The sequence below is a fragment of the Mauremys mutica genome, chromosome 11 (genome assembly GCF_020497125.1).
Source record: "Mauremys mutica isolate MM-2020 ecotype Southern chromosome 11, ASM2049712v1, whole genome shotgun sequence".
Lineage (NCBI taxonomy): Eukaryota > Metazoa > Chordata > Testudines > Geoemydidae > Mauremys > Mauremys mutica.
Window position 1 is genome coordinate 74,434,910 of NC_059082.1, and position 26,919 is coordinate 74,461,828.

The 26,919-nt window shown below is 47.2% G+C and overlaps 2 protein-coding genes across 10 annotated transcripts in view; one reads left to right on the forward strand and one right to left on the reverse strand.

Moving 5' to 3' along the window:
* ELFN1 (extracellular leucine rich repeat and fibronectin type III domain containing 1) overlaps positions 1-26,919 on the forward strand; it is a 269,209-nt gene that overhangs the window by 13,392 nt on the left and 228,898 nt on the right. For all 5 annotated transcript variants that reach the window (XM_044979029.1, XM_044979027.1, XM_044979028.1 and 2 more), the window contains one exon: positions 1,573-1,778. The gene's annotated coding sequence lies outside the window, so the exon portion shown is untranslated. The remainder of the gene's footprint in view (positions 1-1,572; positions 1,779-26,919) is intronic.
* Positions 362-4,375, reverse strand: PSMG3 (proteasome assembly chaperone 3). Of its 5 annotated transcripts, none has more exons than XM_044979047.1 (3): positions 4,293-4,375; positions 2,364-2,596; positions 362-902 (listed from the first exon to the last, which is right to left on the reverse strand). In XM_044979047.1, the coding sequence occupies exons 2-3, from the start codon at positions 2,577-2,579 to the stop codon at positions 750-752; spliced, it is 369 nt and encodes a 122-aa protein (XP_044834982.1). In that variant the 5' UTR covers positions 2,580-2,596; positions 4,293-4,375; the 3' UTR covers positions 362-749. The 5 variants fall into 5 exon arrangements, with proteins under 5 accessions (XP_044834982.1, XP_044834983.1, XP_044834984.1 ...); XM_044979048.1 differs by having other exon boundaries at positions 2,364-2,593; positions 4,284-4,374; XM_044979049.1 differs by having other exon boundaries at positions 4,284-4,304.

Genomic DNA, 26,919 nt, shown 5'->3' on the forward strand with positions numbered 1-26,919 from the left:
TCAGTGAAGCTCATCATCACAAAATAAACAAACTGGGGAAAAAAAGGACTAATATTTTCATTTGATAATTTCTTTCAGCGACAGCGATGCTAAGTGTTACCCATCACTACAGTGGGTACTGTATTTCAAACAAGTATACTTTTCAAGTTGATAGTTTCTCTTTAGTGGCAGAAGACAGGGTACCCCAGCATGGTATTAACTCCCTCACACTGTCAATACTTACAACTCTTTCCCACGGACCCTAGTCAAGTGTCAAAATTTATCCCTACTTTAAACTGCATACAATTACCACTGACTTTATTCTGACTCCAAATATTTAATTTAAACTGATCATCATGGGAAATAAACAGGTAACATTAAGCATTTGCCAATGTGTATTTTTATTCATTCTACATCACATTTTACACTTTGCAGCACAGCATTTCATTGTTACATTGCTTGAAGCCATTTACTTCTCTGGACACTGCTGCAAAGCCATGTGCAGTTTTCCAAATATACATCCCCCCGCAATGTGATGGAAATGAAATTTCATTTTGTATTGAGAAAAACGTTCTAACTTCACTGCTTAACTGCATGGGCTCCAAACCCAGCAACAACAGCAAAATCGCCCAAAGTTCTACATGGTGGAGAAAATTCATGAAATCCTCAACAGGATCCAAAAACAGCATAAAGGCATGTTTTGTCCTTTTAAATAAACAGTGGTAGGTCACTGACCCAGGATCCCTTCCTTGTATTCAGACAGCACAGCTTCACCACACTTGGCAACTTCGAATCAACTCCTGCAGCGCTTTTATTCCTTCCATGCTCTTGTCCTTCAACGCTATAGCCAGGAGAACAGGTTTGTTCCCAGCTTCCTGAGACACAAATGTCACCAGGTTTTTAGCACAAACATGGATGAGGGGCTGAAAAGCAAAAAAAAACCACAGTCCTTCAATTGAGAGAATCTTCCCACCCTATTCATTCGCTACTAATGGAATGCTCCTGGAATATCTTTTTACTAAGCATATTAAGTACATGAAGGACTTATCTATACTGGACTGAAACTGGATTTGCTGACACGTAAATGTAAAGACAGCCAGGTCTTTACATTCACCACAGACTTTGAAATGGTATCATAGCCCTTGGTTAAAGCCACATAATAATTTTGATAGAATAATGTAGACTTTAAAAAAAAATGTGAGGCTAAGGGCATTAGCAGGAGAAAAGGGATATAATTCCCTTTAATTGGGGTTTCTCTAACAAGTATGCCCAATTTGTCCAGAATTTACTTAAATATATGTAGCAAGATGGATGTATCTGAAGTTTATTTTTGTTTGGTTTTGTTTGAACACTGGTTTGTGGGTTTTGGCAGCATGCATCACCGCAAAAGGCTAGGCAGGAAGTACTTCGTTCTCACGTTAATCAAAGTCTTCCTCAAGGTTGTTTAGATTAATTAATTAACATACAATACAAAGGAGCAGATATATGCAAGACTTGGGGAAATGAATTCTCCCATAAGTAACAGGAAGAGCCACTAATTAACATAAGGTAATATCAGAAACTGAATATGCTCTTCTGCTCCATTTTGACCAGTGCACATCACACCAAGGCTGTAACCATCCTGTCTACAGGCAGACAAGACACATCTCACATGAAGAAAAGAAAGCCTATTATTGAAGGGTGAGAACTACATAAAGATGAGCTAAAAGGAACAGGAACCTGTCACATCGCTGAGTTGTCGCCCTCCCCTTGGGGTTAGCAAGCAACACAAGATAGTTCTGACTTCACTGTAAAACCAGGTAATCTTGCAGTATTCTGTAACTTTATATTTAGTGCCTGTCTAATTGATGTTTTCCAAAATATAATATTTTCTTCTCTCGTTTCTGTAAAATAGTCAATCAGAACTCATGTTAAGCCAAAATGAATTGGATAACTGACTTATCTGGGGCAACTGGTGGTAAGCACAGTTAGGGGTGGGTGGGAAGCTGAAGTCGATTATGAGAGAGGCAAAGGTTTGGAGAAAAAGAAGTGGTGGGATGGGAAAACTGACTGGGACATGCACCTGAGAAAGGCTAGAAGGCCATTACCCTTGCTCCTGCACCACTGAAGACAATGGGAGCTGCAAAGCACCATAAGAATAACCGAGTATGAAGTAACAGATCCCATATATGCCTTCAGTGTAGATTCAATTAGACATTTGTTATGTTAAATGCCAGTTGAATGCTCAAGCTTTATTGATGAACCACTCCTCCCCTAGTACAGGATTCTTTAATCTTACCACTGCACAACTACATATCAGCTGCTTAGCAGCCTGAGCAGGCTCGAATTTTGAGCTAGTGAGAGATTCCCCTTCAATCTTCAGGACCACGTGCTCTGCTTTGTACCTCATCTGTGCCCAGCAGCACTTTTGTGGTGAGTGAAGGTTTGCTGATGTCATTGGTTATTGTGCTGGGGTCCACAGAGACGAGCGTTCCCATCTTCCCATACTGCGTCACCACCACAAGAATGGAGTTGGAGAAGGCCGTGCACACCACTTCTGTTGGGACACCCCTCACCACCTCCTCTCTCTGCTTCGAAGTCACAATAGGTTTTGCTGCCATGGCAGAGGTCTTAATTGCTGAGTAAAATAATATATTAGTATTAGATATAAAAACAGTAACTAAGGGCCATAAAAAGGCTTAATATTTTCAATAAAATTAAAATACTGGTTAAGTTGTTTTAATGATATAAATATGCCCAGCGATGTAAGCAACAGGTGCAGCTGTATATAAATAATCAGGAACATCTGATGCCTGGGTGTATCTGACTCAGTGAATTTTAACTGCCCATCATTAGAGAGCTACACGTAGGCTACACATACGAGTTGCTATTTATAGGTTTTTATGCCATTCATAGTTTGACACTGATTACAACTGTTTTTGTGTCACATACAGCAGATCATATAGTCCTATTAGGCTTGGGTCCTGACTCCCAAAGCGAGGTCTCCTGGTTCCTACTAGAGCACGGTTTCTCTCAAGCAGTGGCGTAGCCAGCATGGGATATTTGGGTGGGCCCCAATTTTGGGTGGGAAAGGGCAATTACGGGACTGGGAGGGCACGAGGGATGAGGGCCCACCTACCCTCACCTCCTGCAGCTGGGTGATGGATGGATCCTCTGGCCACGGGCTGCCGAACACACACCCAGCTCTGCTCCCCGGCTCCCTTCCAAGTCCCACTGCCAGGCCTGGCTCCCCCAGGCAGTGACCCTACCTTTTTTGAAGATCTCCTCTACCGCTGCCGGACACCTGCTCGCTTGCCCTCCTCCCATTGGTGGATTAGCCACCGGGCCAACCCAGACCTCCGGAAAAATGGGCGCTCCCGCACCCCCACCCACTCTGCCCATCCGACACTCCTGCCAGGGATGGGTGGGAACACCAGGGCTTTCCCCGTTCTACCCAGCCCCGGCAGGAGTGCCAGGCAGGCAGAATGGAACAAGACCCACGCCCCAACCCTGACAGGAGTGCCGGGCAGGTGGTTGCAGTGGGGCAAGTGCTGGGGCCAGAGCAGAGCCGGGGGGGGGGACGGGACCCTGAATGCTAAGTGGGTGGGCTAAGTGTCTACACTCCTGCTCTCAAGATGGATCAAATCCAGAACCATTTTGCCAAACTCCCCTACCCAAATATTGAGGATTGAGATAAAACGGGGCCAGTAGAACCACCCGTCTTGTGCTTAAGGGCACCCCTTCTTTGGAGCCTGGCGTTCCCAGGCCACTGATTCCCATTGTGCATCCGTTTTACTTTGACCGAAATCCCGGGGGAAGACTTGGGCTGATCACTCACAGCCACTATTCGCCCAGTGTCTCCTCTGTCCTCCTAACACCCATTGCTCCCCCACGGACGGACCGAGGCTGGGTCGGGATCACACCAGGATCCCAACCCCCGACTAGCCCCTGGACTCACACCGTGATCCCACCCCCAGACTCTGGGCATGGGCAGGGTCAGAGTCACACCACGATCCTACCCCGAGACTGGGCCATGGAGCCCTGGGCAGGGTCGCGCCCGCCAGGATCCCACCCCCGGGCTGGGCCGTGGGGCCTGCGGAAGGGTCGCGCCCGCCATGGCCGTGGAGCCCGGTAGGGAGCCATGGGCCCAACCAGCTCCAGCTCTCGCCCCGGCCGGAGCTCGCCGGCAGCTACAGCCGCCCCGCCTCCAGGCCCAGGAAACCGGGCGCCATAGTAGCGGCCTGGGCCGGGCCCGGCTGGGAGGCGAGACCGGCCCGGGGCCCGCCCGGAAGAAGGCGGCGACCGAGACCAGGGCCTGCCCGCACCGGCCTCACCCTGGCAGTTCCGCCGCGTCCTCCCCTCTCCTGCCCGGCGGCTCCCTCGGTCATCGGCCGCCGCTGCTCCCGCCGTGCGCGCTGGGCGCAGCCGCTGAGTCACTCTGAGCCCGCCCCGGCCTGGGCGTCACCCCGGGCCCACGGAGCGGGGAGCCCCCTGCATCCGGGCCCCTCCGAGCGGGGAGCCTCCGCCGCACCCCATGCGGCCCCACGGAGCGGGGAGCCCCCTGCATCCGGGCCCCTCCGAGCGGGGAGCCTCCCCCGCACCCCATGCGGCCCCATGGAGCGGGGAGCCCCCTGCATCCGGGCCCCTCCGAGCGGGGAGCCTCCCCCGCACCCAATGCGGCCCCATGGAGCGGGGAGCCCCCCCTGCATCCGGGCCCCTCCGAGCGGGGAGCCTCCCCCGCACCCAATGCGGCCCCACGGAGCGGGGAGCCCCCCCTGCATCTGGGCCCCTCCGAGCGGGGAGCCTCCCCCGCACCCCATGCGGCCCCATGGAGCGGGGAGCCCCCTGCATCCGGGCCCCTCCGAGCGGGGAGCCTCCCCCGCACCCAATGCGGCCTCACGGAGCGGGGAGCCCCCCCTGCATCCGGGCCCCTCCGAGCGGGGAGCCTCCCCCGCACCCCATGGGGCACCATGGAGCGGGGAGCCCCCCCCAGCATCCGGGCCCCTCCGAGCAGGCAGGCCTCCCTGTACCTCTTCCGGCCCCCACGGGACCTCTCCAGCCCCACTGAGATGGGAGTCCCCCTGCATCTCTCTGGCCCCACCAAGTGGGGAGCCCCTCCTGCATCCAGGCTCCATCCGATCAGGGAGCTCCCCATCCCCTCTGGTCTCCCCTGCATCCTGGCCCCAGTGAGCAGAGAGTGCCCCTCACTCCCCTCCTGGCCCTGCCAAGTGGGGATCCCGCCCCTGCACCTTCCAATCCCATCTCTCCCCAGCTACACAGAGTGGGGAAGATGTCCATGCACCCAGCTCACTCTAGCCCCCTCACTAATCCCTCGCAGAGCAGGGAAGTCCCCTCCGCACTTTATTCCCCACAGACTCTCTGTCCCCACAGAATGGGAGTCTCCTGCACACTGCACTTCCTCCAGGTCCCACCAGCCCCATACACAGGGAAGGCCCTCCAGAACCCTGCTCACCCCATTCCCCATGGCCTCACTGAGCAGGGGAGACCCTTCCACACCCCTGCCCTACAGAACTAGGTAGGCCCCCTTTCAACCAACTCACTCCTTACTTCCTGCAGTCCTACAGACCATTATGGACACTCATCATACCCCAAGGCAAATGGGGAGGAACCCCAGCTAACCTGACAGCCACAGCCCCATCTCTGGCTCGCCTTGCCCAGCGCCTATGAGGGAGGGTGGTGAGAAGGAAGAGGTCTCTGAGCCAACATAGAATCATAGACTTTAAGGTCAGAAGGGATCATTATGATCATCTAGTCTGACCTGCACAATGCAGGCCACAGAATCTCACCCACCCACTCCTGTATCAAACTTGTGTCTGAGCCATTGAAGTCCTCAAATCATGGTTTAAAGACTTCAAGGTGCAGAGAATCTTCCAGCAAGTGACCCGTGCTCACAGGGCTTCTGCCAATCTGCCCTGGAGGAAAATTCCTTCCCGACCCCAAATATGGCAATCAGCTAAACCCTGAGCATGTGAGCAAGACTCACCAGCCAGACACCCAGGAAAGAATTCTCTGTAGTAACTCAGATCCCATCCCATCTAACATCCCATCACAGACCACTGGGCGTATTTACTGGTAATAGTCAAAGACGAATTAATTGCCAAAATTAGGCTATCCCATTATACCATCCCCTCCATAAATTTATCAAGCTTAGTCTTAAAGCCAGATATGTCTTTTGCCCCCACTATTCCCCTTGGAAGGCTGTTCCAGAACTTCACTCCTCTGATAGTTAGAAACCTTCTTCTAATTTCAAGTCTAAACTTCCTGATAGCCAGTTTATATCCATTTGTTCTTGTGTCCATATTGGTACTGAGTTTAAATAATTCCTCTCCCTCCCTGGTATTTATTCTTCTGATATATTTATAGAGAGCAATCATATCTCCCCTCAGCCTTCTTTTGGTTAGGCTAAACAAGCCAAGCTCTTTGAGTCTCCTTTCATATGACAGGTTCAATCCCTCTGAATATAGGCACAGCACTTTCTTCAGGTTTAGTAACATCGTTCTTCAACTACGAAAAAGGGACCAAGAGACTTTCTCTGTTGGATGATATGAACTGGAACCATAAACTCCCTGAACATTAAATCTCACCAAATGAGGGTCAATCCATCATCTTCATCATGTCCACTCATTATACTCCATACCCGAACATAGCCATTATATGAACATCATACCCTCATATCTCAATGTCTGTACTTTGACCCATCAATCTTTTACCCCCAATCGGGGATATTGCAGCTTATGTATTCCTTACGACACCCGATCTTAAACTGAACTTTGCATCCCTCAATAATCTGTACATTATTCCCTGATAACCAGAAACTTCTGTGCTTAAACTCTGTACCATTCACTTTTTTTTTAAGCATTGTCTTAATAAAATTTTTAAATTGAAAGCGTTCCCTCTGGGAGTGCATTGGGGGCCATCAGAGCCTGCTTTCCAGCCTGGCAAGCCAGCTTTGGTAGCCGCCTTGACCCAACTGTTGAAATGCTGATGTTCCTAGTCATTTAAACATCTCTAAGGCATCGACTGTGTAAACTCCAAGGACATTCTGAAATGGCCTTGACTTCCTTTTGAGCTACCTTCTGCATGTTTTAAATTCTTTAATTGCTCTCTTGGGATGTTTCCATCTATTCACCAGCAAGAGCAAAACTCATGCTGCAGAAAAGTCGCCCGCTCTCTCCAAAGAATCCCAGCTTCCATCTGTGACCAGAATGTAAAGGTCTCTATGGCGAGATGGAGGTTGGGATAAGGTGAATCTTAGCCCCAAAGCAGAGAATAGCAGTTCAGAAATGGCTTGGTTCCCTGTTTCCATATGTGGTTCTGAGCATCCCCAGCCCTTCTCTCAGCATGTTGGTACCCAAAATGTTAAAGGTCTGTCTGAAATTGGCAAACAGGAAGGAACTCAAAACCAGGCCTGTCATATTTGAGTGGTAGGGACTCTTCTTGGTTGTAAGTCCAATGCTCTGTAGTAAAGAGTCTTGTGGCACCTTATAGACGTATTGGAGCATGAGCTTTCGTGGGTGAATACCCACTTCGTCGGATGCAACATCTGACGAAGTGGGTATTCACCCATGAAAGCTCATGCTCCAATACGTCTGTTAGTCTATAAGGTGCCACAGGACTCTTTGCTGCTTTTACAGATCCAGACTAACACGGCTACCCCTCTGATGCCCTGTAGTGTTTGCATCCTTGGATGTGAACATTGTAATGGCTATTTCCTGTAGATTTGACTGAGTCATTGAGATCATTCTTGATGGCAGGATCTCTCTTTTGGCCATTGAACTCTTTGGGAATGTTTTCAGATGTAGGATGCTGGGCAGAGTGAGAGATCAGGCCACAAATTGGGTAAATCCTGCCTTTTGGCTTGTCATGGTAGGCAGCATGGCTGATGTTATAATTATGTATTATTTGCATTATTCTAGTGCCTAGGGGTCTCAGTGTATGATCCTGTAATGCAAACAGTTACTGTACATCCTTTTCAGCAGTTCCACGTTCTTTATGTGCCCTAATTCATTTTTTAATCAAAAACGTAATTTAAAGTAGCTTGTCTAACGTGGCAGTGTGGTCTAATGGGTAGAGCCCTGGACTGGTTCTATTCCCAGGCCTAACAGGTGACCTTGGGCAACTTACAGCAGCACTCTGTGCCTCAGTTTCCCCATCTGTAAAATGGGGATATATGATTTAACCTCCTTTGTAAAGGGCTTTGAGATCTACCGATGAAAAGCACTATATAAGGGTGGCGGTATTATTGATTGACAGCTACCGCACACAGATTTCGTGATAGAAAACAGACATCTGTTTGACAGTTCAAAAAAAGAAATACTAAAAATGTAATATATATATATATAATAAATATCTTAAAAACTTCAGTTTCTTTTTGTTTTCCCCAAATTCTTGATCTTTGCTAAGCCCAGAATAACATTTTTGGCCTAGATACACATCCCTAAAAATTAGGATTTTGTAAAGAATACCCAGTGCAACCTTCAGCACTGCTGTATGTAATACTATGAATTATATAAAGCTATCTATAATGCTAAAATAAATGTCCCCCAAACCTTTATTTCCATTTCCCCCCTCACATCCTGCCCTCCCACCACACACACTGACCTTGGCAACAAGAATTCTGAATTTCAGATCATCTGTCCAATCATCTTCTTTTTAAAGGCCCAGTGTTCTGAAGTGTTTTTTGCATGAAAAGTTTAAATGAAACTTTGAAGGAAGTTAACTGTTAGTCATAGCGTTGAGAGTGCCTTAACAGAACTCCAGAGGGCAACAGTGTTCCATGGAAAGGCTCCGAACAGACTAAAGTTGCTGCCTTTGCTTGATACACAGAAGGGGGAGTCTTGATACCTTATCATCTGGCAAATCCCCTGTTTTCCAGCCCTGTGAAGAACCGACATTTCTCTCCTGTTTACTACAAGCATTCAAGGGGTTGCCTGTGTGACTGAGATAATGGCAGATGCTGTCAATAAGTTCTCCTGTCACCTCAAGAATGAAGTTTATTTCCACTATACCTTCCTTGGAAGAGAATTTCATCTTATGAAAATAAAGGGCCAGATCCTTCCTGGCATCTTTTTTTGTTTGTTTGTTTGTTTGTTGTGTCCCTGCTAACCTCTCCGGTCTCCTTTGTACATGACTGGAGGACGGGCGGATCCATTTGATCTCAGGTCATAGGCAAACAGCACTCCTACCTGCACCTGAGGGACAAGCATGACTTTGGGAAGTAGGGAAACTTCTACCCCCTGAATCAAATGCTAATGCCATCCTGTCAAGGGCCTGTGGAAAGTCCCCGACTATAACAACCTGTGACCACGTACCGGCAGACACCAGCATCTTTGAACCTTGCATCTTCAGCACCAAACCCATATCCTTTGTCGTGTATCCTAAAGAAGTACCTGTCAGTAAGTAGCAGGCTCTTATACTTGATGTGAGCCAGCCATTACAGGGAGACATAACATACACCAAGCCAGTGTTGGGAGACAATTGTGAGCTTTCTCTGGCTTGTTGCCTCTCATTCTGCCTGTACTTGGATAGCTTTGGTGCTGACAGGGATACTTGTCTCCACAGATAATATTTTGCACTTGTATATCACTTTTCACCCAAAAATTTCCAACCACTTCATGAACATTAGTGAATTAGCCTTCAGGAGCACCCCTGTGAGGTAGGAAATTAGTACCCCCATTGTACAGAGAAGGAAACCAAAGCACAGAGACATTCAGCAATTCACATAAGTCATTTACAGAGGCTAAGATAGAATCCAGGAGTCCTTCCCTCCTCCCAGTTTCCTGCTCTAATTACTCAAGAAATATGAACCACTGTCTCAGAGACTGTAGAGAATTGGTGAGACTGCTGCCCCATACTCCCCCAGGGAAAACTGCCCACCATATTGCAGTTTTACATATTTGTTATTATTTATCTGAATCATTTCTTCTCAGGAGAATTCTTTTTAAAACAATTAAACGTCTGTGTGCTTTTAGATTGGAAGAGGGCTGCTTTTGATTATTATTTATTGCTTGTATTACTGTAGTGCCTCGGAGCCCTTGATGATCGTCTCTCTATTTATATGAAGTGGTATGCAACCTCCTGGAGCAGACACCCAGGCTCCAGAGCGCCTTAACATTTATTCCCCCTTCACTAGAAAACTACGCACCTGATGTTTCAGGACAACCATTAATAATCTCCGCTCTTGGGGGAGCCTCGTTATCAAAGCATCTGGTTGGTTTATTAGTTTACGGTTTATTAGTTTACAGGTTATTACTTCTGTGGTTTAGATTTCTGTCTTGTATTTCTGTGCTGCAGACTATGGGCCAGAACCTCTGCAAAACAGAAGAGTGGCTGGCTCAGATCTGCTCCCATGATCCTGAGGCTGTTGGGGGTGGTTTGGGCCCCTGGCATAGATAAGTTAATGGGTGGAACACTCCTGTGATACCACTTTGCTGGCCAAAGAGTGCCCAAGTGCTCTGTTCATCAGCTTGATATCACTGAGAGAGTCCCTTAGGCCGGGGGAATCCCCTGCTTCCGGGTTAGGAAGCTTTCTGGCTATCCCATGCTGCCTGAGCACTGCAAAGCAGTCAGAGGAGGAGCCAAGGAGCGGGCCTAATGATTTTTCCAAGATGATTCATTCTCCAGCAATTAGTTTGTGTTGTGGGTGTGGTATTTTTCTGATCTGGGAGTGCAAACAAAGCCTAAGGGCTGCCGTCTTCCTTTTAAATAACAGCTTGTGACCATCACTATTGCTGAGCAAATGGGGATCCCCTTATTTTTCTCATTTTGGGCCCAACTATGCCCTTTCTACTGTGAGCAGTGCTGGAGGGCTGGGCAGCAGAGCTGTGATAACCAAGTGAAGCTGGCCGGAGGCTATTGGTGTGGGCCAGACATGGTGAGCATACTTCGTAGCACTCCCTTCACCTGCTGAGGAAAGTAGTGGAGGGCATGCTTCATGGCATCTACTGCCAGAGGCTAGCAGGCACGTGGAGAGTGGGGCCCTGCCATACCCCGTGCCCAACTGGTCATGTTTCCCTGGGGCAATGGAACACTCTACACATGCCATGCACAGAGGATGGCAACTGCCTGGAGCCAGTGGGAGGTCCAAGTGTGGAGGAATAGGCCCTTTGTGTCACTGAGGCCTCTGGTGACCTAGGCCCCTACAAGGACCAGGAGAAGAAAGCTGGTAGAATTCAAGCTCTGTCAGGGCCCACTGAGGCCAGGGTCAAATGGAACTGTGGAAGAGGAATTGGGCAGGCACTGGCCGGTGAGCTGTGTGTGTGTGATGTGGCACCTCATGTGGTCACAATGGTTGCATAGGTACAAGGCTGCCCCAGTGTTTCGCTTCTCAACGATAGTGGCCAAATGGCACAGGAAATCCTACAGGCTTCTAACGTGGGCTGATGGGCCCTGGCATTGATTTGACTTGGTAGCACGTACTGAATCCAGCTGGGGTGCAGGGAACCCACCTGGAGGATACGTTCTAGTGGCAAAATCCTGGCTCCAGGAAAGTCAGTGGCAAAACTGCCATCGACCTTCATGGGGCCAGGATTCCAGGTTAGCAATATTGAGGTATCCAGGTCTTCGTGTAACCATGACCTTTTACGCACATGTGAATTGGAGGGTGTCTCTGTTTGTGCTCACTGGAGAAAGGAAGATCAATGTGATGCCATCTTGTTAAACATTTTCTTGGAAATTAGGTTTGAATTTCCCACCAGGAAATCAATAGCATGTTTTTATTTTCTCTTCTGTGCCTGTAAAAAGTGTCCCCTCACCCCTACTCTATGCATACGTGTCTTGCTTTGTTTCTCCGGGCAACTCTGGGGTGCACTGCTGCTGTTGTTACTAATATGATGTGACCCTCCTTTCCAGGTTCCACAAGAGCACTTTAGAAGAGGTTTGACCTAAACCCTGAGATCAGAGAATAACACTGGGGCATTAGATATAAACTTGTTAAATTGAATTAAGCCTCCCACCAAATGATTGTGGCCTGCTCCAGTCCTTCTAATCTTCTTCCGAGTTTAGGATAATTTGTTTAGTTGTGCTGATCAGCTGGAGGTTAATTCAATTGGACTTCAGTTATTTATTCATGCCCGGATTTGCTAAGTGTCACATTAGATACATGAGGTCTCCATTACAGTTATGAGACAGCTTCATTAGTGTGACAGAGATTCCATCTGGATCACTTCTCCCTTTCGGTCCAGTGACTGGCTGTCAGAGCTCTCTCTAGTGGGAGGAATCCTTACAGCTTTCTGCTTTCATTTGTATCATAGATGGACACCGTTGGCTATTGTGCATTGATTATAGCAAAAACGCACTTCTGTACGTTGATTGGCTGGGAAGGTCTCACCAATAGTTTGAGAAACCTCAGTAATTTTCTAGCTCTACATTTGAAACTGAGAGCATAGCTGAAAAAAGTAAAAGCAAATATCTTATACAAGCAGGTTATTAATAACGTAGGCTTGTATAGTGCCTTTCGTCTCAAAGTCTCCCATGGTGATTTAGGGATCGCTTTATCCACCAGTGAAATGCAGTCACTTCTGAGGTGGAACATAGTAGCTGTTTAACAGTGCACAGCAATACTACGCACACATTTAGGACAAAACTGAAGGGGAGTACTGCAGCTAGCTGAAACTGCTGGAGGAATTCAGGTTAGCAGAATGTCATTGCTCACATTGGAATGTGGTCAGGACACCCAGATTAACTCTTGCAAAATGTGTCACTCAATTACAAGTGTTTGGGTAACCTTGGATGTAGGTTTTATTCCAAAAGCAAGCTCCCCTAGCAACACAAGCCTCTCATTATCATGATGGGACATTGATTCAGAGATGTGACAGGGAATTTTGCCGTTGTCTTCAATGGACCAGAGTCAGATCTTTAGAGGAAAGAGTGCCACCTGATTAGCTCATAGTGCTACAGAAAATATTCTGATTATGTCTCCCAATCATACAATGCAAACACTGCAAGTAAAGGCCAACAGATTCACTTTTATGTAGCTTGTGGGAGAGGGGCTTAGGAATCGACTGGTGGGACAAGTGTGCATTATAGAGAAGGCCCTGGGTCAGATTCTGCTCTCACTTACACTAGGGTGGAGTAATTGTGTTGATGTCAATGCATGAACTCCAGATTTACCCCAATGTAAACGAGAACACAATTTGGCCTCCTGTCTATTTTTTTCCCAATGTCTTTTTCCTATCCGTCCTCAGTATCTATGTTACTGGCTGGTCAGGATGACACCATTCAAGCGTTAGCACAGGCCCTAGATACAGCTGCGAGCAGTCCTTATGATTAATGACATTATTCATCATCATATCTTCTCTTTCTCTCCATTTTTCAATTAAATTGTAAACCTGTGCTGAGGATCCGTCATTAGCTTTCAAGGAGTGAGAAATGTTCCCTCACGTTTGGCCTCCTTCAGAAAACACTGTCGTGGCTACACACCGTGAAATATGGTTTCAAACAGAACAATGCTCCAGAAAGCAGCTGGGCCCCACATTGCAACTCAGCCTGCTTTTTAGAAAGTGTATCTGTTATTGGTTTGGAAGCCAAGTTAGTGCTTGTGAAAGGAGATTTCTGTTTTGTTTCCAGGACAAGTATATCTTTTGGCATCTGCAGTACAAGCTTCCCTGAGCGGGAGGAAAGAGGGTAGTGCAGTGTCCATCATTGTCACAGAGTAAGAAGCTGGCCCTTTGGCGGGTGAGGGGGAAGGGTTGGGACTCAGCTGTACCTATGCCAGACTTAGTGCACCTTCCCAGGTGAATGGAATGAGTCCAGGGATCACATGATGGGAGCAGGTGACTCAGTGTCAGGCCTGCTGGGAGTTATAAAGGACAGCCTAGGGCCAGTTAGGGTGTTTTTCCTTAGCTCTAGAGTTAAAAAAACCAGAGGAGTGCTACCTGCAGGAGTTGACTAGGGAGGCTGGCGTTCAGAGAGAGTGCCCCCTGGGAAGAGGGCAGGTGAAGACTCTTTAAAGTTCTGAAGTAGAAGCCCTAGATCTGCTCGTCTTGAAAAGGACTGAGAGTCTGAATGGAGGGAAGCTGATGCAGCAGCCAGACCAGGTAGGTTCCTGCTACAATCACCACTATCAGTGCTGTGGTGAGGTTGCAACTAAGCTGCTAACTGTGGTGATGGATTTTTGTTAGGGAGACTCTTATGAACTACTGGACTGAGACCACCAATCCATTTCACAGAGACCACCTGATAGAAACAACTCTCTGGGCTGGACTGGATTTGATGAGCTAAAGGTGCAAAGCCTCATTTTCAGTATCAGTCCTGAGTCATCCGCTCCCCTTGGTGAAGAAACCCCTGGAAATGAGGGGCTCTGATAAGCCTTCCCATGTTGCTCTGTGAATGTATCTGAGCTCTGATCTCTTTGCTGTTTGACTCTTAGGCCCTTACACAATCCTGACCTAAATCTTCCTACTAGCTGTAGAAGAGTCTGGTTTTGCCATTGACTTGAATGGGAAGAGGCTCCAAGCAGTGAACCACCCCTGCTAATCACATCAGCATGTGATGTGATTTGGGCTGTGAGATGATGACTAGAGTCTAGGCTGAGACCACCAAACCTGCAGCCTGATCTGAAGCCAGGTCTCCAGAGGTGAAAGGCCAGTGTAGGAGCCCCACTGCATCCCTGAACTCTGTTCTTCTCTTAGGGACTAGAACATCCCTGGCAGTGAGAAAGAAGCAGGAAAGCAAGATAGAGACCTGGGATAACTAGGAGGGCATTGGTGTGTTTGTGCAAGAGGGAATGCTTACGAAGAACCTACAAACCCCTCCCCTATTTATGAAGCTACGCCAGGCAGCTCCTTGATGAAGTTTATTTTGCTGCTCATCTCTAAAGCAGAGGGCAAAATCCACCCTGGTTTTAAACCCATGGATTTCATTGCAGTTGCCCTAGAGATGTATTTGGACCAGGCTGTCTAATAAATGAAGCTATTACCCATCCTATTTGGAGCCAAAGACTTCCTAGATTCTTCTTCTTTGACTGTGGGAGCTACTGATCCTCTCCTTTTCCTCCAGCCCAGTCTTCCGCTCCTCTTCTGCAGCATCTCTGGCTTGTGTACGAGCTAAATTTTGATTCCCCTAAGAACTCAGTTCATTTAATATTCCTCTTCTCTGTCTTCATAATTTTTCATTTGTAGGTTAAGCTGCACCTGGGATTCTCAAAGCTTCCTCTAACTTCCCTCTGACTGGTTAAACTTTTAAAAAAACCACTTTCACCTTTTCTCTTCTGTTGTGGGGCTCTATCATTCTGGATTTTCAAAAAGCAGCAAACACGGAAATGATCACTGATTGCATTTATCTGTGGAGAAACAGATGGACTCGCGTAGAGGATCAGACCTATTACTACACAGACATAATCTGCATCAGGCACAATGGGCCAAATTCATTCCTCGTGTAACTCCACTAGAAATACACTAGGGACAAATATGACCTCGTGCTGTGCCCACAGAGACAGAGCAGGCGGAAATTTGCAGTCAGTTATGTCCATGATGAGTTGATGGAAGCTAGGCTGTGTAATTAGGAACAGAATTAAGCACGTGATGTGCACGCTTAGCATCATTTTACACACATGGTATGTGCTTACACAATGTCCACCTCATGCATAATCCATGTTTGCATATGTATATCATACAGCCATACTGAATTTAGATATATATCCTTTCACACACACCTTCCTGCTATGTCCAGTATCCTCAAACACAAGATCATATGCACTATGCATAGATACATATAATATCTCACATACAAAGCCAGACAAATACAAACCAATATCTACAGGTATAAACCAACACTCATAAATACCCCCTATGCTCATGTAAACCATCTTATACATGGAGGGCCAGAGCCTTGGTTACAGCCAAAACTGAGAGAGCAAATCAGTGTGTGGTGGGCCAAAGCTGGTTTAAAACCTTTCTTGGAACAGCTCTGATCCATGTGCTGCGGGGTACATGGCCTTCCCCTGGTGCAGTGTTAGAGCAGTCTTCAGGCTGCGATGAAATTTATGTAGTCCAGGATTGGTATGGCATAGGGGCAAGGGTGGGATGCCCCAATATTTGCAGGGGGTGTGCTTGAGAGATATACTCCTATGTTGGCTCTGTGTTGCTGAAAGAACACTGTTGCTGATTTTCCTGGGCTGGTTAAATGGCCTTGGCAGTGCAATGCAAAGTGGTAGCACCATGTCCAAGGGGCTGGCTCAGAAGCTGTTCCTTTTGCATAGGAACAGATATAGGTGTCCTGTACTGCAGTGTGCTCACAGCTGTCTAGCCAGCACACCCATGAGTCCTTGGCAAAAGCATGCTGCCACCTTTGTACCCTCAAACAGTCAGGAATCTTTGGCAGGGACCATGTAAGAAGCAGAAGATCTTGGTGTTTAACCTTGGGGGAAGCTGTCACCCTGTACAATCAGTCCTTAGGGAAGGCTGGCTGGTGGACTTGACAAGTAGCTTAAAGGGGCAAAGAAGCCCTATTTGGTGGGTAGCTTCCAGGGAAAGCATTCTTGGTAGTTAGCCTTTATGGAAGGCAAGCTCTCTGCAATTTGCCTTTAGAGAAGGGAAGCAAGATTCATTAGTAGGGCAGAATAATCACAGCTGCTTGAATCCCATTCCCGCAGTATTGGGTTCCATGGGACTTCCCAGGTACGGGGTACCTATGTGGCTTTAGCAGACCAGAGTAGATTGTTACATGCCCTGTTCTCTGCTCTTCGGGCTCTCCCTAGTCTAACTAGGGAGCCAGTCTCCGTTCATTGTTAGTTCACTCATAGCAGGCAGCTGTTGGGAAGGGAAAGGCCTCTGAAGGCCTTCCTGAGTGGAAGGGAAGACAACACATCTGGATGGCAGCCCTCCAAAGAAGGGAAGCAGGAACAACTGGCAGGTAACTCTCAGAGGAATGGAAGCAACCCCCCTTGGCAAGAAGCCCTCAAGGTAAAGGAGGCAGGTGGCTCCTGGAGGAATGGAAGCAGGTAACATTGGCAGGTAGCCTTGTATGCATAGGCAGAAACAATGAGATTCTGCTCAGAGCTTTGAGTTTTAAATCCTACTCGTTAATGATGGAGGGCTAAGCTGGTCTGAGGAATGTCTGTAAAGTATGAAAATGCTCATCAATCAGCAAGCTCAGAGCTCTGAAAATTGGTGATGCAGACACACTGACTAGGAAACAGAGCAGCCATTTAGAGCAGGAAAGATTAAAGCGCTGTCATTCCACTGACTGTTGGCACATCACAGGGTATCAGGCAGTCAAAGCTGCTCTAGCATTCGGACACAGTTGAGATGATGATGTCCCACAGAGCATGCTCAGCCAATGCAGAATTCACAGGATCTTTTACAAATGGATTCCAGTCCCTAAAGTACTTGGAAGATTTCTTTTTTTCCTACATTTGTATATTTCAGGCTGGGTCAATTGTGTGACATGGGAAATATTTCCCTCTTCTCCTTTCTGACCCCCCCCTCCACTTTTTCATCAGTCTTGCCACAATCTTCTCTGTGTTATTCAATTAAATAAAGAATTAAGTACATTCAAATGGAATCTTGTATCTCCTGGGTAAAGAAAATCTTGCACTCCCAAAAAACAAACAAACAACCCCCCCCCCCAACCAAACTCTGGAATTCAGTCAAATCCTCCCAGGAAAGGGATGCAAAATATCTTTCCAATAAAAAAATATTTTGACACCATAAATATAAGACCAAATTCTCCTGTACAATCGCACTAGAGTCACACGCCATGTATCAGAAGAAAATTTGGACCTTGCTTCATACCAGCTTTCCCCTCAAGAGCTCAACAGACACTCTAGATTTGAAATGGTTTAATTTCCAGCTGTTGCATGAAATCAGTTTGACTGTTTTCCACCAGACAAGAGGAAGATGGAGGTTTTTAATATCCTTTGGTGATATAATGGGGCGTCCATGTTCTAAATCTTGTCCTGCACAGCCAGTGAGCAGGCAAGCATTTGCAGATTCAGAGGGGAGACTGCAGATATGGGGTAGGGGAGAATCCCAGTCTACACTGATTGTGGAAAAGGGCAGGGGGTGTTCTCTGAGGGGAAAGCTGCCTGTGTGTCAATGTAGTCCTTAACGAGTTGATGAGTTCTGGTTGTCCATGCTCAGCAGCAGGATATCTAGACTGATAGGTCAGCATTGAGTGACTGTAGTCTCTAATTAGGTACCCAAATGCATGGGCTGACTTCTGGGAGAGGTGGGCACCCAGAAGTCCAATAAGGCATCTGTTCCTTTGCAAAGCTTATCTGCTCTGTCAACAGCTGATTCCTTTCTCTGGATGCTCTGAATTTCTTCTGGGGGACACTAGGATGAAGTTTGCAGACACTACCAAGATGGGAGAGGTTGCAAGTGCTTTGGAGGGTAGGATTAAAATTCAAAATGATCTGGACAAATTGGAGAAATGATCTGAAGTAAATTGGATGAAATTCAATAAGGACAAATGCAAAGTACTCCACTCTAGGAAGGAACAATCAATTGCCCATGTACAAAATGGGAAATGACTGCATAGGAAGGAGTACTGCGGAAAGGGATCTGGGGATCATAGTGGATCACAAGCTAAATCTGTGTTATGCTGTGGCAAAAATAGCAAACATCATTCTGGGATGTATTAGCAGGAGTATTGTAAGCAAGACACGAGGTAATTCTTCTGCTCTACTCTGTGCTGATATGGTCTCAACTGGAGTATTGTGTCCAGTTCTGGGTGCCACATTTCAGAAAAGATGTGGGCAAATTGGCGAAAGTCCAGAGGAGAGCAACAAAAATGATTAAAGGTCTAGAAAACATGACCTATGAGGGAAGATTGAAACAATTGGGTTTGTTTAGTCTGGAGAAGAGAAGACCGAGGCAGGGCCTGACACCTGAGGCGGGGAGCTCAAATGCCCCCTTGCTTGGGCCAAAACTTTGAAAGTCTCAATTCTGCCTTCTTCCTGTTCTATTCCTCTCATGGTACTGCTCTGCTACCTACCCCAATAAAGGAGAACTAACAAATTAAAATGCCTTGTTCAAAAATTTTAAGTAACACTTAACTTTCAAACACCTGAACAGCAAATGTAACTTTTCTTGTCTGCATAGTAAACACTGGCATTTTTATCTGTCTGAATAATCAAAGAGGTGCTTTCCATGCCTTCTTGGTTGCAAAGATTTGAACTGCTTCCTGCTGAAGGTCCACAGTCTGGGCCAGCTCATGCTCTATTGAGATGGTTGCAAGGCCGACCAGCCTCTCCTGTGTCATTGTGGAGCGCAGATATGTTTTTATTAACTTCAGCTTGGAGAAAATGCGTTCTCCACTGGCAACTGTTACAGGAAGTGTTAGAAGTATGCGCAGAGCAACAAAAGCATCTGGAAAGAGGGTGGTCCTCTTATTTGTGCACATATTACAGAACAGCCTTTGGTGCTGATCCTGCTGAATTGTATCTTGAAAGGGGCTTTCAGTTCATCACCTAAATCACTCACATCAATATCGTGCATGTCATCATGTGTCAACACTGTCTCTGGTGCCCTGCATTGTTGGTGTAGGTCTTCTTCAGGTATAGTGAGGAGTTTTGGAATATCATAAAACATCCCAAATATACTGCTGTGTTCCTTGAGCTTCATGAAATGTTCTTCAACTGACCTGTACTGCACAATCTAGCACCTGGTTAAAGAATTCAACTTTGAATTGTTGTTTGGGGTCTCTTATGGGATTATCCTGTGCCTCGTAATCAAAATGTCTTCTTCTTCAGTGACTCTTGTATTCTTGAATGGGTGGGAAAATAGCTTCAGTGTGAAGTTCCTCTACCAACTTCTGTCGGCACTCTTCAGAACGTTTTGAAATCCCTCATCTGACCGATAAGACTGTAGGTATGACTTTGCTTTGTCCAGTTGTCCCATTGCTCCAGATATATCAAGGTCAACACCTTGGAGTCTCTTGCTTACAACATTTATTTCAAACAGTAACTCATGCCACAACACTAAGCCACACAGAAATTTGAAGTTATGTATGTTTCTGGTGATTCCATTTCCCTCTGCCACTGTTCTTCCATGAACGGTTCCTGTCATAGCATTATCCTCCAAAATGGCAACTATGGCATCATCTGTCTTCCCAATTTGGTGTTTGATAGGCTTTATCACCTCCACTCAACTTTCCCATCATGTGGCACTCAGTGGTTTCAGTGTCAGAGAGGATGTTCCCAGATGTTGCTTCAAAATTTGTCATCGATGAGTTGATGCAGAGAAAAATACATAGATGCTTTGAATTACATTAAAAAAATTCAGCAGCCTCACTAGAAACTGATGCTGCATCATTGACCACCAAGTTCAGTGAACAAGAACTGCATGGGACAAAAAAAGCTTGAGGGTTTAACTCTTGGATCCATGTCTGCACTCCTCTGTTCTTTCCTCTCATGTTGGCACCATTATCGTAGCTCTAACCTCTCATGTCAGCCATCGCAGTTCCCGTATCTTCCAGCTTTTTACGAAGCACATTTGTCATACCAGCTCCTGTAGTATCATCAATGTCAATAAATTCTAGAAAATGCTCTCTGACAGTCACAATTGCAGGGACATTTTCACTAGGTTCTGTTGTTGTTACAAAACACGCCATTAAAGTCATTTGTTCTGTATGGCTGATGTCAGGTGTGCAGTCCAGAATAACCGAGTAATATCTTGCTGACTTCAGATCTGCCACAATCTTCTGTTTGACTTTTGTTGCCACTAACTGTGTGATCTCATTTTGAATTGTTTTTCCAAGGTAGTGGTGTGTGTACATTTCTTGAGTGGTGACTCTTCTTAGATGCTCCTGTAGTACAGCATCAAACTCAGCCATCAGCTCCACAGTTTTAAGGAAGTTTCCATTGTTTGACACACACAGCTGATCTGAAGTGCCACACAGTGCTAGGTTTTGGGTGGCAAGCATTCTCACAATGTCAATGAGCCTTCAGAACATTTTGCCAGTAAAGAGACTCTGATGCAATCTTCTCTTGATGCTGATCATTTATGGTGGCCTTTAACCTTAGTCTCATCTCAAGCTTTTCCACCTATGGAATGCTCTCTGGTGATTTGCTGCCTTCTCATGGCATGCCAGATTTTTCCAGTCCTTTGTTCTTGTAGAACCCATTGTGGCTGGAACATTAGAATGGAAGAGTTTGCAACAAAAACAGTATGCAGCATTCTGTGTTTTTGAATACATAAGCCATGGCCTCTCCACTTTGTCACCATTAGGGATTTCACGCCAGTAATGCGTTAGATAGAAACTTCTATTTTCATTGTCTTTGGGGAACATGAAGTTTTTCACTTGCTGTGGCCCATGCAGTACAAGGAAGTCCCTCAGGCTACTGCTCAAGTGGGTCCACAGTCTTGGATCATCTAGACTTAAGGAACTAAACTCAGCAGCAGCTGTTTCTTGCACCTCCACCACACTCTTCTCTGATCTACACTTTTCTTCAGGAATGTGCATGGTTACATCTATTTGAGATGGAGATATGGATGCTGCAATAGCTGCCAGGTCACCTACACTCTGACTAACTGGAAGATCAGGCATCTCCTCACCACTCACATCCTCACTGGGGCTGGAAGGCTCACCATGAACATTTATGTCTATGTATCTCAGGAGAGCTCCTTCCTGCTTAGATAGAAAAGCTTCCTTTGCTTGCTTTCTTTTTCTGAATGCTGCCCCAGAGGGGCATCATCTTCTTTCACTCATGACTGCTGTTCTGTGCCAGCTAGAGTGGCTCTCAACACTCAATTGAAGGGGACAAATAAGCAGGCTGGTAGCAGGACCTGAGTGAGGGAAGATATCAGCGTCTTCAGGGCCTAACTGGCTCCTACTACTTCAGTTGACTGCCTGTGGGTATGCCTACACTACCCGCTGGATTGGCTGGTAGTGATCGATTTATTGGGGATCGATTTATCGTGTCTAGTGTGACGTGATAAAATCGATTCCCGATCACTCTGCCGTCGACTCCGGAACTCCACTGCAGCACAGGGGAGTGGCAGCGGTCGACTCACTGCCGTCCTCATGGCCAGGTAAATCAACCTAAGATACGACGACTTCAGCTATGCTATTCCTCCCCCGCCCCAGTGTAGACCTAGCCTGTTCTCCTCTAGTGGGTCCAGGGAAGCAGCAGGAAACAGGAAGCTCCCTGAGAAGCTGGTGTTAATCAGTCCAGGCTCCTGGGGGTGCCAGAGAGGTACATAAGAGGCTCCTTCTCCTTTCTCTCCCTGCAGCCCCTGCTGCTTTCTGTTATTCCCTCTCACCTTTTCGCCTGCCTGCCTGTTATGTGCCCTCCTTCCTCCAGCACAGCACTCCACCATCTCTGTGCATCTAGAGCAGAGAGAATACATATGCACCAGTAGCAGACACAATTTTCTACACTCTGGGTCCTAGTGGTGCCCCCCCCCACAGTCTGGCACCTGAGGCGGCTGCCTCAGTTCACCTCATAGTCAGGCCAGCCCAGAACAGAGGAGACAACCATTTATGTACTTGAAAACTGTTGTTACAAGAAGGAAGGAGAAAAAATATTTTTGTTAACATCCTGAGGATAAGACAAGAAGCAAAGGGCTTAAATTACAGCAGTGAGGTTTAGGTTGAACATGAGGAAAAACTTCCCAACTGTTCGGTGGTTAAGCACTGGAATAAATTGCCTAGGGAGGTGATGGAATCTCCATCATTGGAGATTTTTAAGAGCAGGTTAGACAAACACCTGTCAGGGATGGTCTGGATGATAATTAGCTCTGCACAATGGACTAGACTGGATGACCTCTCAAGGTCCCTTCCAGTCCTATGATTCTCTGAAGCCGCCTCCTGCTTACTTAGGCCAATTTGAGCTCAGCTCTTGTACAGGAAGATACATGGAGGCAGGAAGTTGTAAGGACACAGCCCCCATGCACGGCAAAGGCATAACTGAAGTCCCTGCCCAAGTACTTCCTACTACTAGTTCTCCCTAAAGGAGCATGGTGGCCCAAGGCATAGGCTGGACCACATCCTCACCTTCTCTTTTGCAATGGCTTGCAGAGCTGAGCATGTTGGATGGAGCGGGCAGCTCCATCCATATGGTACACATTACTGTTTCTACCAGGGAGCAATGGTGTCACCTGAGGGACTATCCTTCCCAGTGCACTCCTGGGGTGGTGGATCTCTACTGCCCTCAACACAGGCCAATGCCTAAATAGTACAGAGCAGCTAGCAAATCACATAAAGGAATGCCACATTCCTGAGGCCTGTGCACGGAGGAGAGGCTCTTTGGAGCAGAACCGGTCATCTTAACAGTGTAGCTTAAAGGCAATCAAAATCCATATGGCAGCCAGCTGCAGAGGGAGAGGTTTTCTTGAAACATGAACAAGAAAATATATTTGGGACAAGAAGGAGGGAAACTGCAAGTGCTAAGAAAATAAAATGAGCAAGCTGAATGTACAGATTACTAACTTATCAAATAGGAGCTGTGGATCTGCCAGGAAATACAAGCTATGCTATATTACCAGGTTGTATTGTACATTTGGAACAACAAGGATCATGCTTGTTTTGAAATCAGGAATAACCCAGAGGAGGTGAAAATCTACCACTGCACCGTAGTTGAGAGACAGACCACTTCTATTTGACATTAATCAATACTTGTGCACCTCTTCTAATTGAGTCGGCCCAGCCTTTCTCCGGGATCTGACAACAACCACCTGGCTCCTTTTCCCCTGGGCAGATGTGATTGCATTGCTGCAGCAAGTATAGAATACATTGTATATCAATCTGATTTCTCCCGAACATCTGTGCACAAATTGCATTGGGTACAGAGCTGTAGTATGTCCAGGCAGGACACTCTGGTAGCAACCTGTACTGTGTGATCTTGAGTAAAACACTTAAGGCTGTATTTCCCCGCCCCCACCCCCAAGTTCTCACTACCCACTGCTGAGGCCATGTTCTGAAAAGGGCTGAGCTCTCATTCAGATGCTTAAATAAGGGGCTGACTTTCTGAAATGCTCAGAATCCAACTGCTTCCATTGTGACAGAGAGAGCCTGATATTCAAAAGAGGGCATCACCCTACATGCTGAGCTGTTCTGAAAGCTGAAACATGTATTTTGATGCCTGAGAGATGCACCCTTTTGAAAACTCCGCTCTTAGGCAAGCTGACATGCACAGAGGTTATCAGTAAAATTAGGATTTAAAAAAATCTACCTTGCAGAAGGCATTGTGGGGATTACTTAACTAATGTTTGTAAAGTACTTTGAGAGCCTCCGATTAAAGCACTCTAGACGTACAATATGTGTGTTGTTTAACTCTGGATTCTCACTCACATACACAGGTTTGAAGTGGTGGCCAGATTTAAAATCAGGAAAGTTTACTGCAGGGAAAACGGTGGGATTTTAATCGGGCTTCCTCTAGTCACTGGAGTCTGGTCTCTTAATAACTCTGTTATTACAGGGCCCAGCTCTTTTTCTTTTTTCCCCTTTGTCAGAGATAAGATTCAATATTTTCTGGATGTGACTCTGCTGCCTGAGGTTTCTCAATCTGTGCTGTGGGCTACTATGAAATCTTCCCTCCAAGGCAGAATGGTGAGAGGAAATATACCAGGGAAGCTGTAACTCATGCAGAAATTGCAATTAAAGATCTGGAGCAGAAGCGGCTGTTACAAAAGGCCCAGAGGTGTTTATAGACTCCAGGCAAAAGCCCAGACCTTTTAACCACTGAGAAGGCTCAATGGAGTTCTAGACATTAAAGATCTGGAATGTGTGAACGAGGGCCACAGGGCTGAGCTGCTCTCAGCGTTCAGGGGAGGAGATGCAGTGGAGCTGGAAATGGCTGAATAGAATGTACAGCGGATTGGAGGCTCATCAGTGGGGAATCTGTTAAACTTCAAAGATCGCTGCATTCTTCTGAACCCGGGAGGCTGTGGCATATTTAATGATTTTCTGGAAGGGCTGACTCTGAATGAAGGAAATGAGGAGGGAAATACTCGACTCTCCTACTGCTGTGAATGAGCTTAAAGAGGCTGCTAGGTCCCTGTCATCATGAAAAGCTCCTTGTTTTGATAGGGGCCTTAATGGGTTTTTCAAAAGGCTCTTTGAATGCCTCTCCCTGCTCCATTGGAAACGGTTATTTTTGAAACTGGAACTTTGCCACCTCTCTTTCTGTTCAATACTTTATTCAAAAATAACCTCAATTACATCTTCCCAATGTTCAGAGCCGCTCTGGTTACACTGGAAACAGGAGCCTGCACTGCCCACACAGACACTAGGCGAAGAGTTACTCCTTTTGGAGAGCCTTACGACTGAGGAGTAGCAAATCTGCTCTTGCTGCAAGTTTAAGGCCCACATAAAAGACTGAGCGGCCCATTTGCACGGGGGGACCATTTTTATCAGATCTGTACCCATTGTCACAGTAGCCAGGGTGTCAATGATTTGATGCTGCAGTGATCTACCTAGTATTCTGGAAAACTAAAATGAGTGTGAGCTGCAAACTTCGCCTGAAGATCTGGATCTGACCTTCCCAGAGTTTGGAAATGTTCAGGTCCGGAATGTGTGTTTGGCCCTGTAGCAAGACGCTGGGATACCCCGCGGAGGGACGAGCCTCCCCTAGCACCAACGTTGGCGGAGCCAGCGGGTCCTGCGCCCGCCCCCCAGAGGGCAGGGCGCAGGACAGGAAGCAGAAAAGCCCAACTGCAGAGCTCACTTGAAGGCCAGCCGCCAGAGAGGCCAGATGCCTCTGGCCTAGCTCTGGGTTGGGACATGCTGGCAGCCTGCGGCCAGCACGAGGACTGGCCAGCCCAGCCTACCCCTCGCCCGTTACCCAGAGGAACCAATGGTGCTGGAAACCTCTGAGGATACCGCCCTAACCCAGGCACCCTACGAGGGGGAGTCTGGAAGTAGGGGGAGTCTGGGGGCAGTTGACCCTGGTCTGGCCGCAGCTCAGCCAGAACCCATGTCCGTGTGTTGCGGCCAGGATCCCTACTGACAGCAGCGAGTCTCCTGCCGCTGCTAGGGCCCCGGGCTGGGACGCAGTGGAGTGGGTCCCCTCTGCCACCCCACTCACAGGTGGCAGTCTCCCCCTCGCACCAGATGCTCAGAAGCCTGAGCCCCAGACTGTCTGTTTGCTGCCCTGCCCAGACCCAGGGCCGGGCCCCATAGCGAACTATTGCATGGCGGTGGGATCCCCCACAGCCCCACAGAGGGACGAGCCTCGGCCGAGCCCCTCCACAGGCCCCCATCTCTACTAGGATAAACATCCAGTCTCTTCTGTATACCTTTCTTTGACTGCCTCTCCTGGAATAGCTTGATGGCCTCAGTGCTGAAGGTACCACATAGCAAGGTGACAAAGGTTGTAAGCAGTCCTCACTCTTGCCAAGAAAGGAGGATCCTCCAACCAGGCCCGGTCCTGCTCCCACTGAGAGATCTGCCACCTACTTCAATGAGTGCAGTGTGAGGCCCACCATGTGGCCGGAAGCTAAGGCTTGGTGTACGCTACCAACTTATGTCAATATAGCTATGTTGCTTGGGGTGTGGATTTTCCACGCCTCTGTGTGATGTAGTTGTACTGACCTAATCCCTAGTGTAGACAGCACTACATCCATGGGAGGCCTTCTCCCATTGCCGTAGCTACTGCCTCTAGGAGAGATGGAGTACCTATGCCAGTGGGAGAAGCTCTCCCGTTGGCGTAGGTAGCATCTTCACTAAGCACTGCAGCAGTGCAACTGCACCAGTGCAGCACTGTACATGTAGACAAGCCCAAAAACATTGCTCTTCGCTATTCAGAACAGAGACCAAACATCATAACCCAACAAAACATACAAACCATTGGGTTGATTTTTAAGAATCATCAAAGCTGCAATACAGTGACTAATATAGAGCATAGCTAACAAAGGCAAAAGCGGGTTTCCAGAGCTCTTTCCTCCTTAAGCTAGTACAATGCACCTCATCCTACAATATCATTTGGCCCATAGTACAAGGGAGATACAAAGTCATGGTCTTATGCCTGAAAAGTCAATTGCTGTGGACCATTTTTTT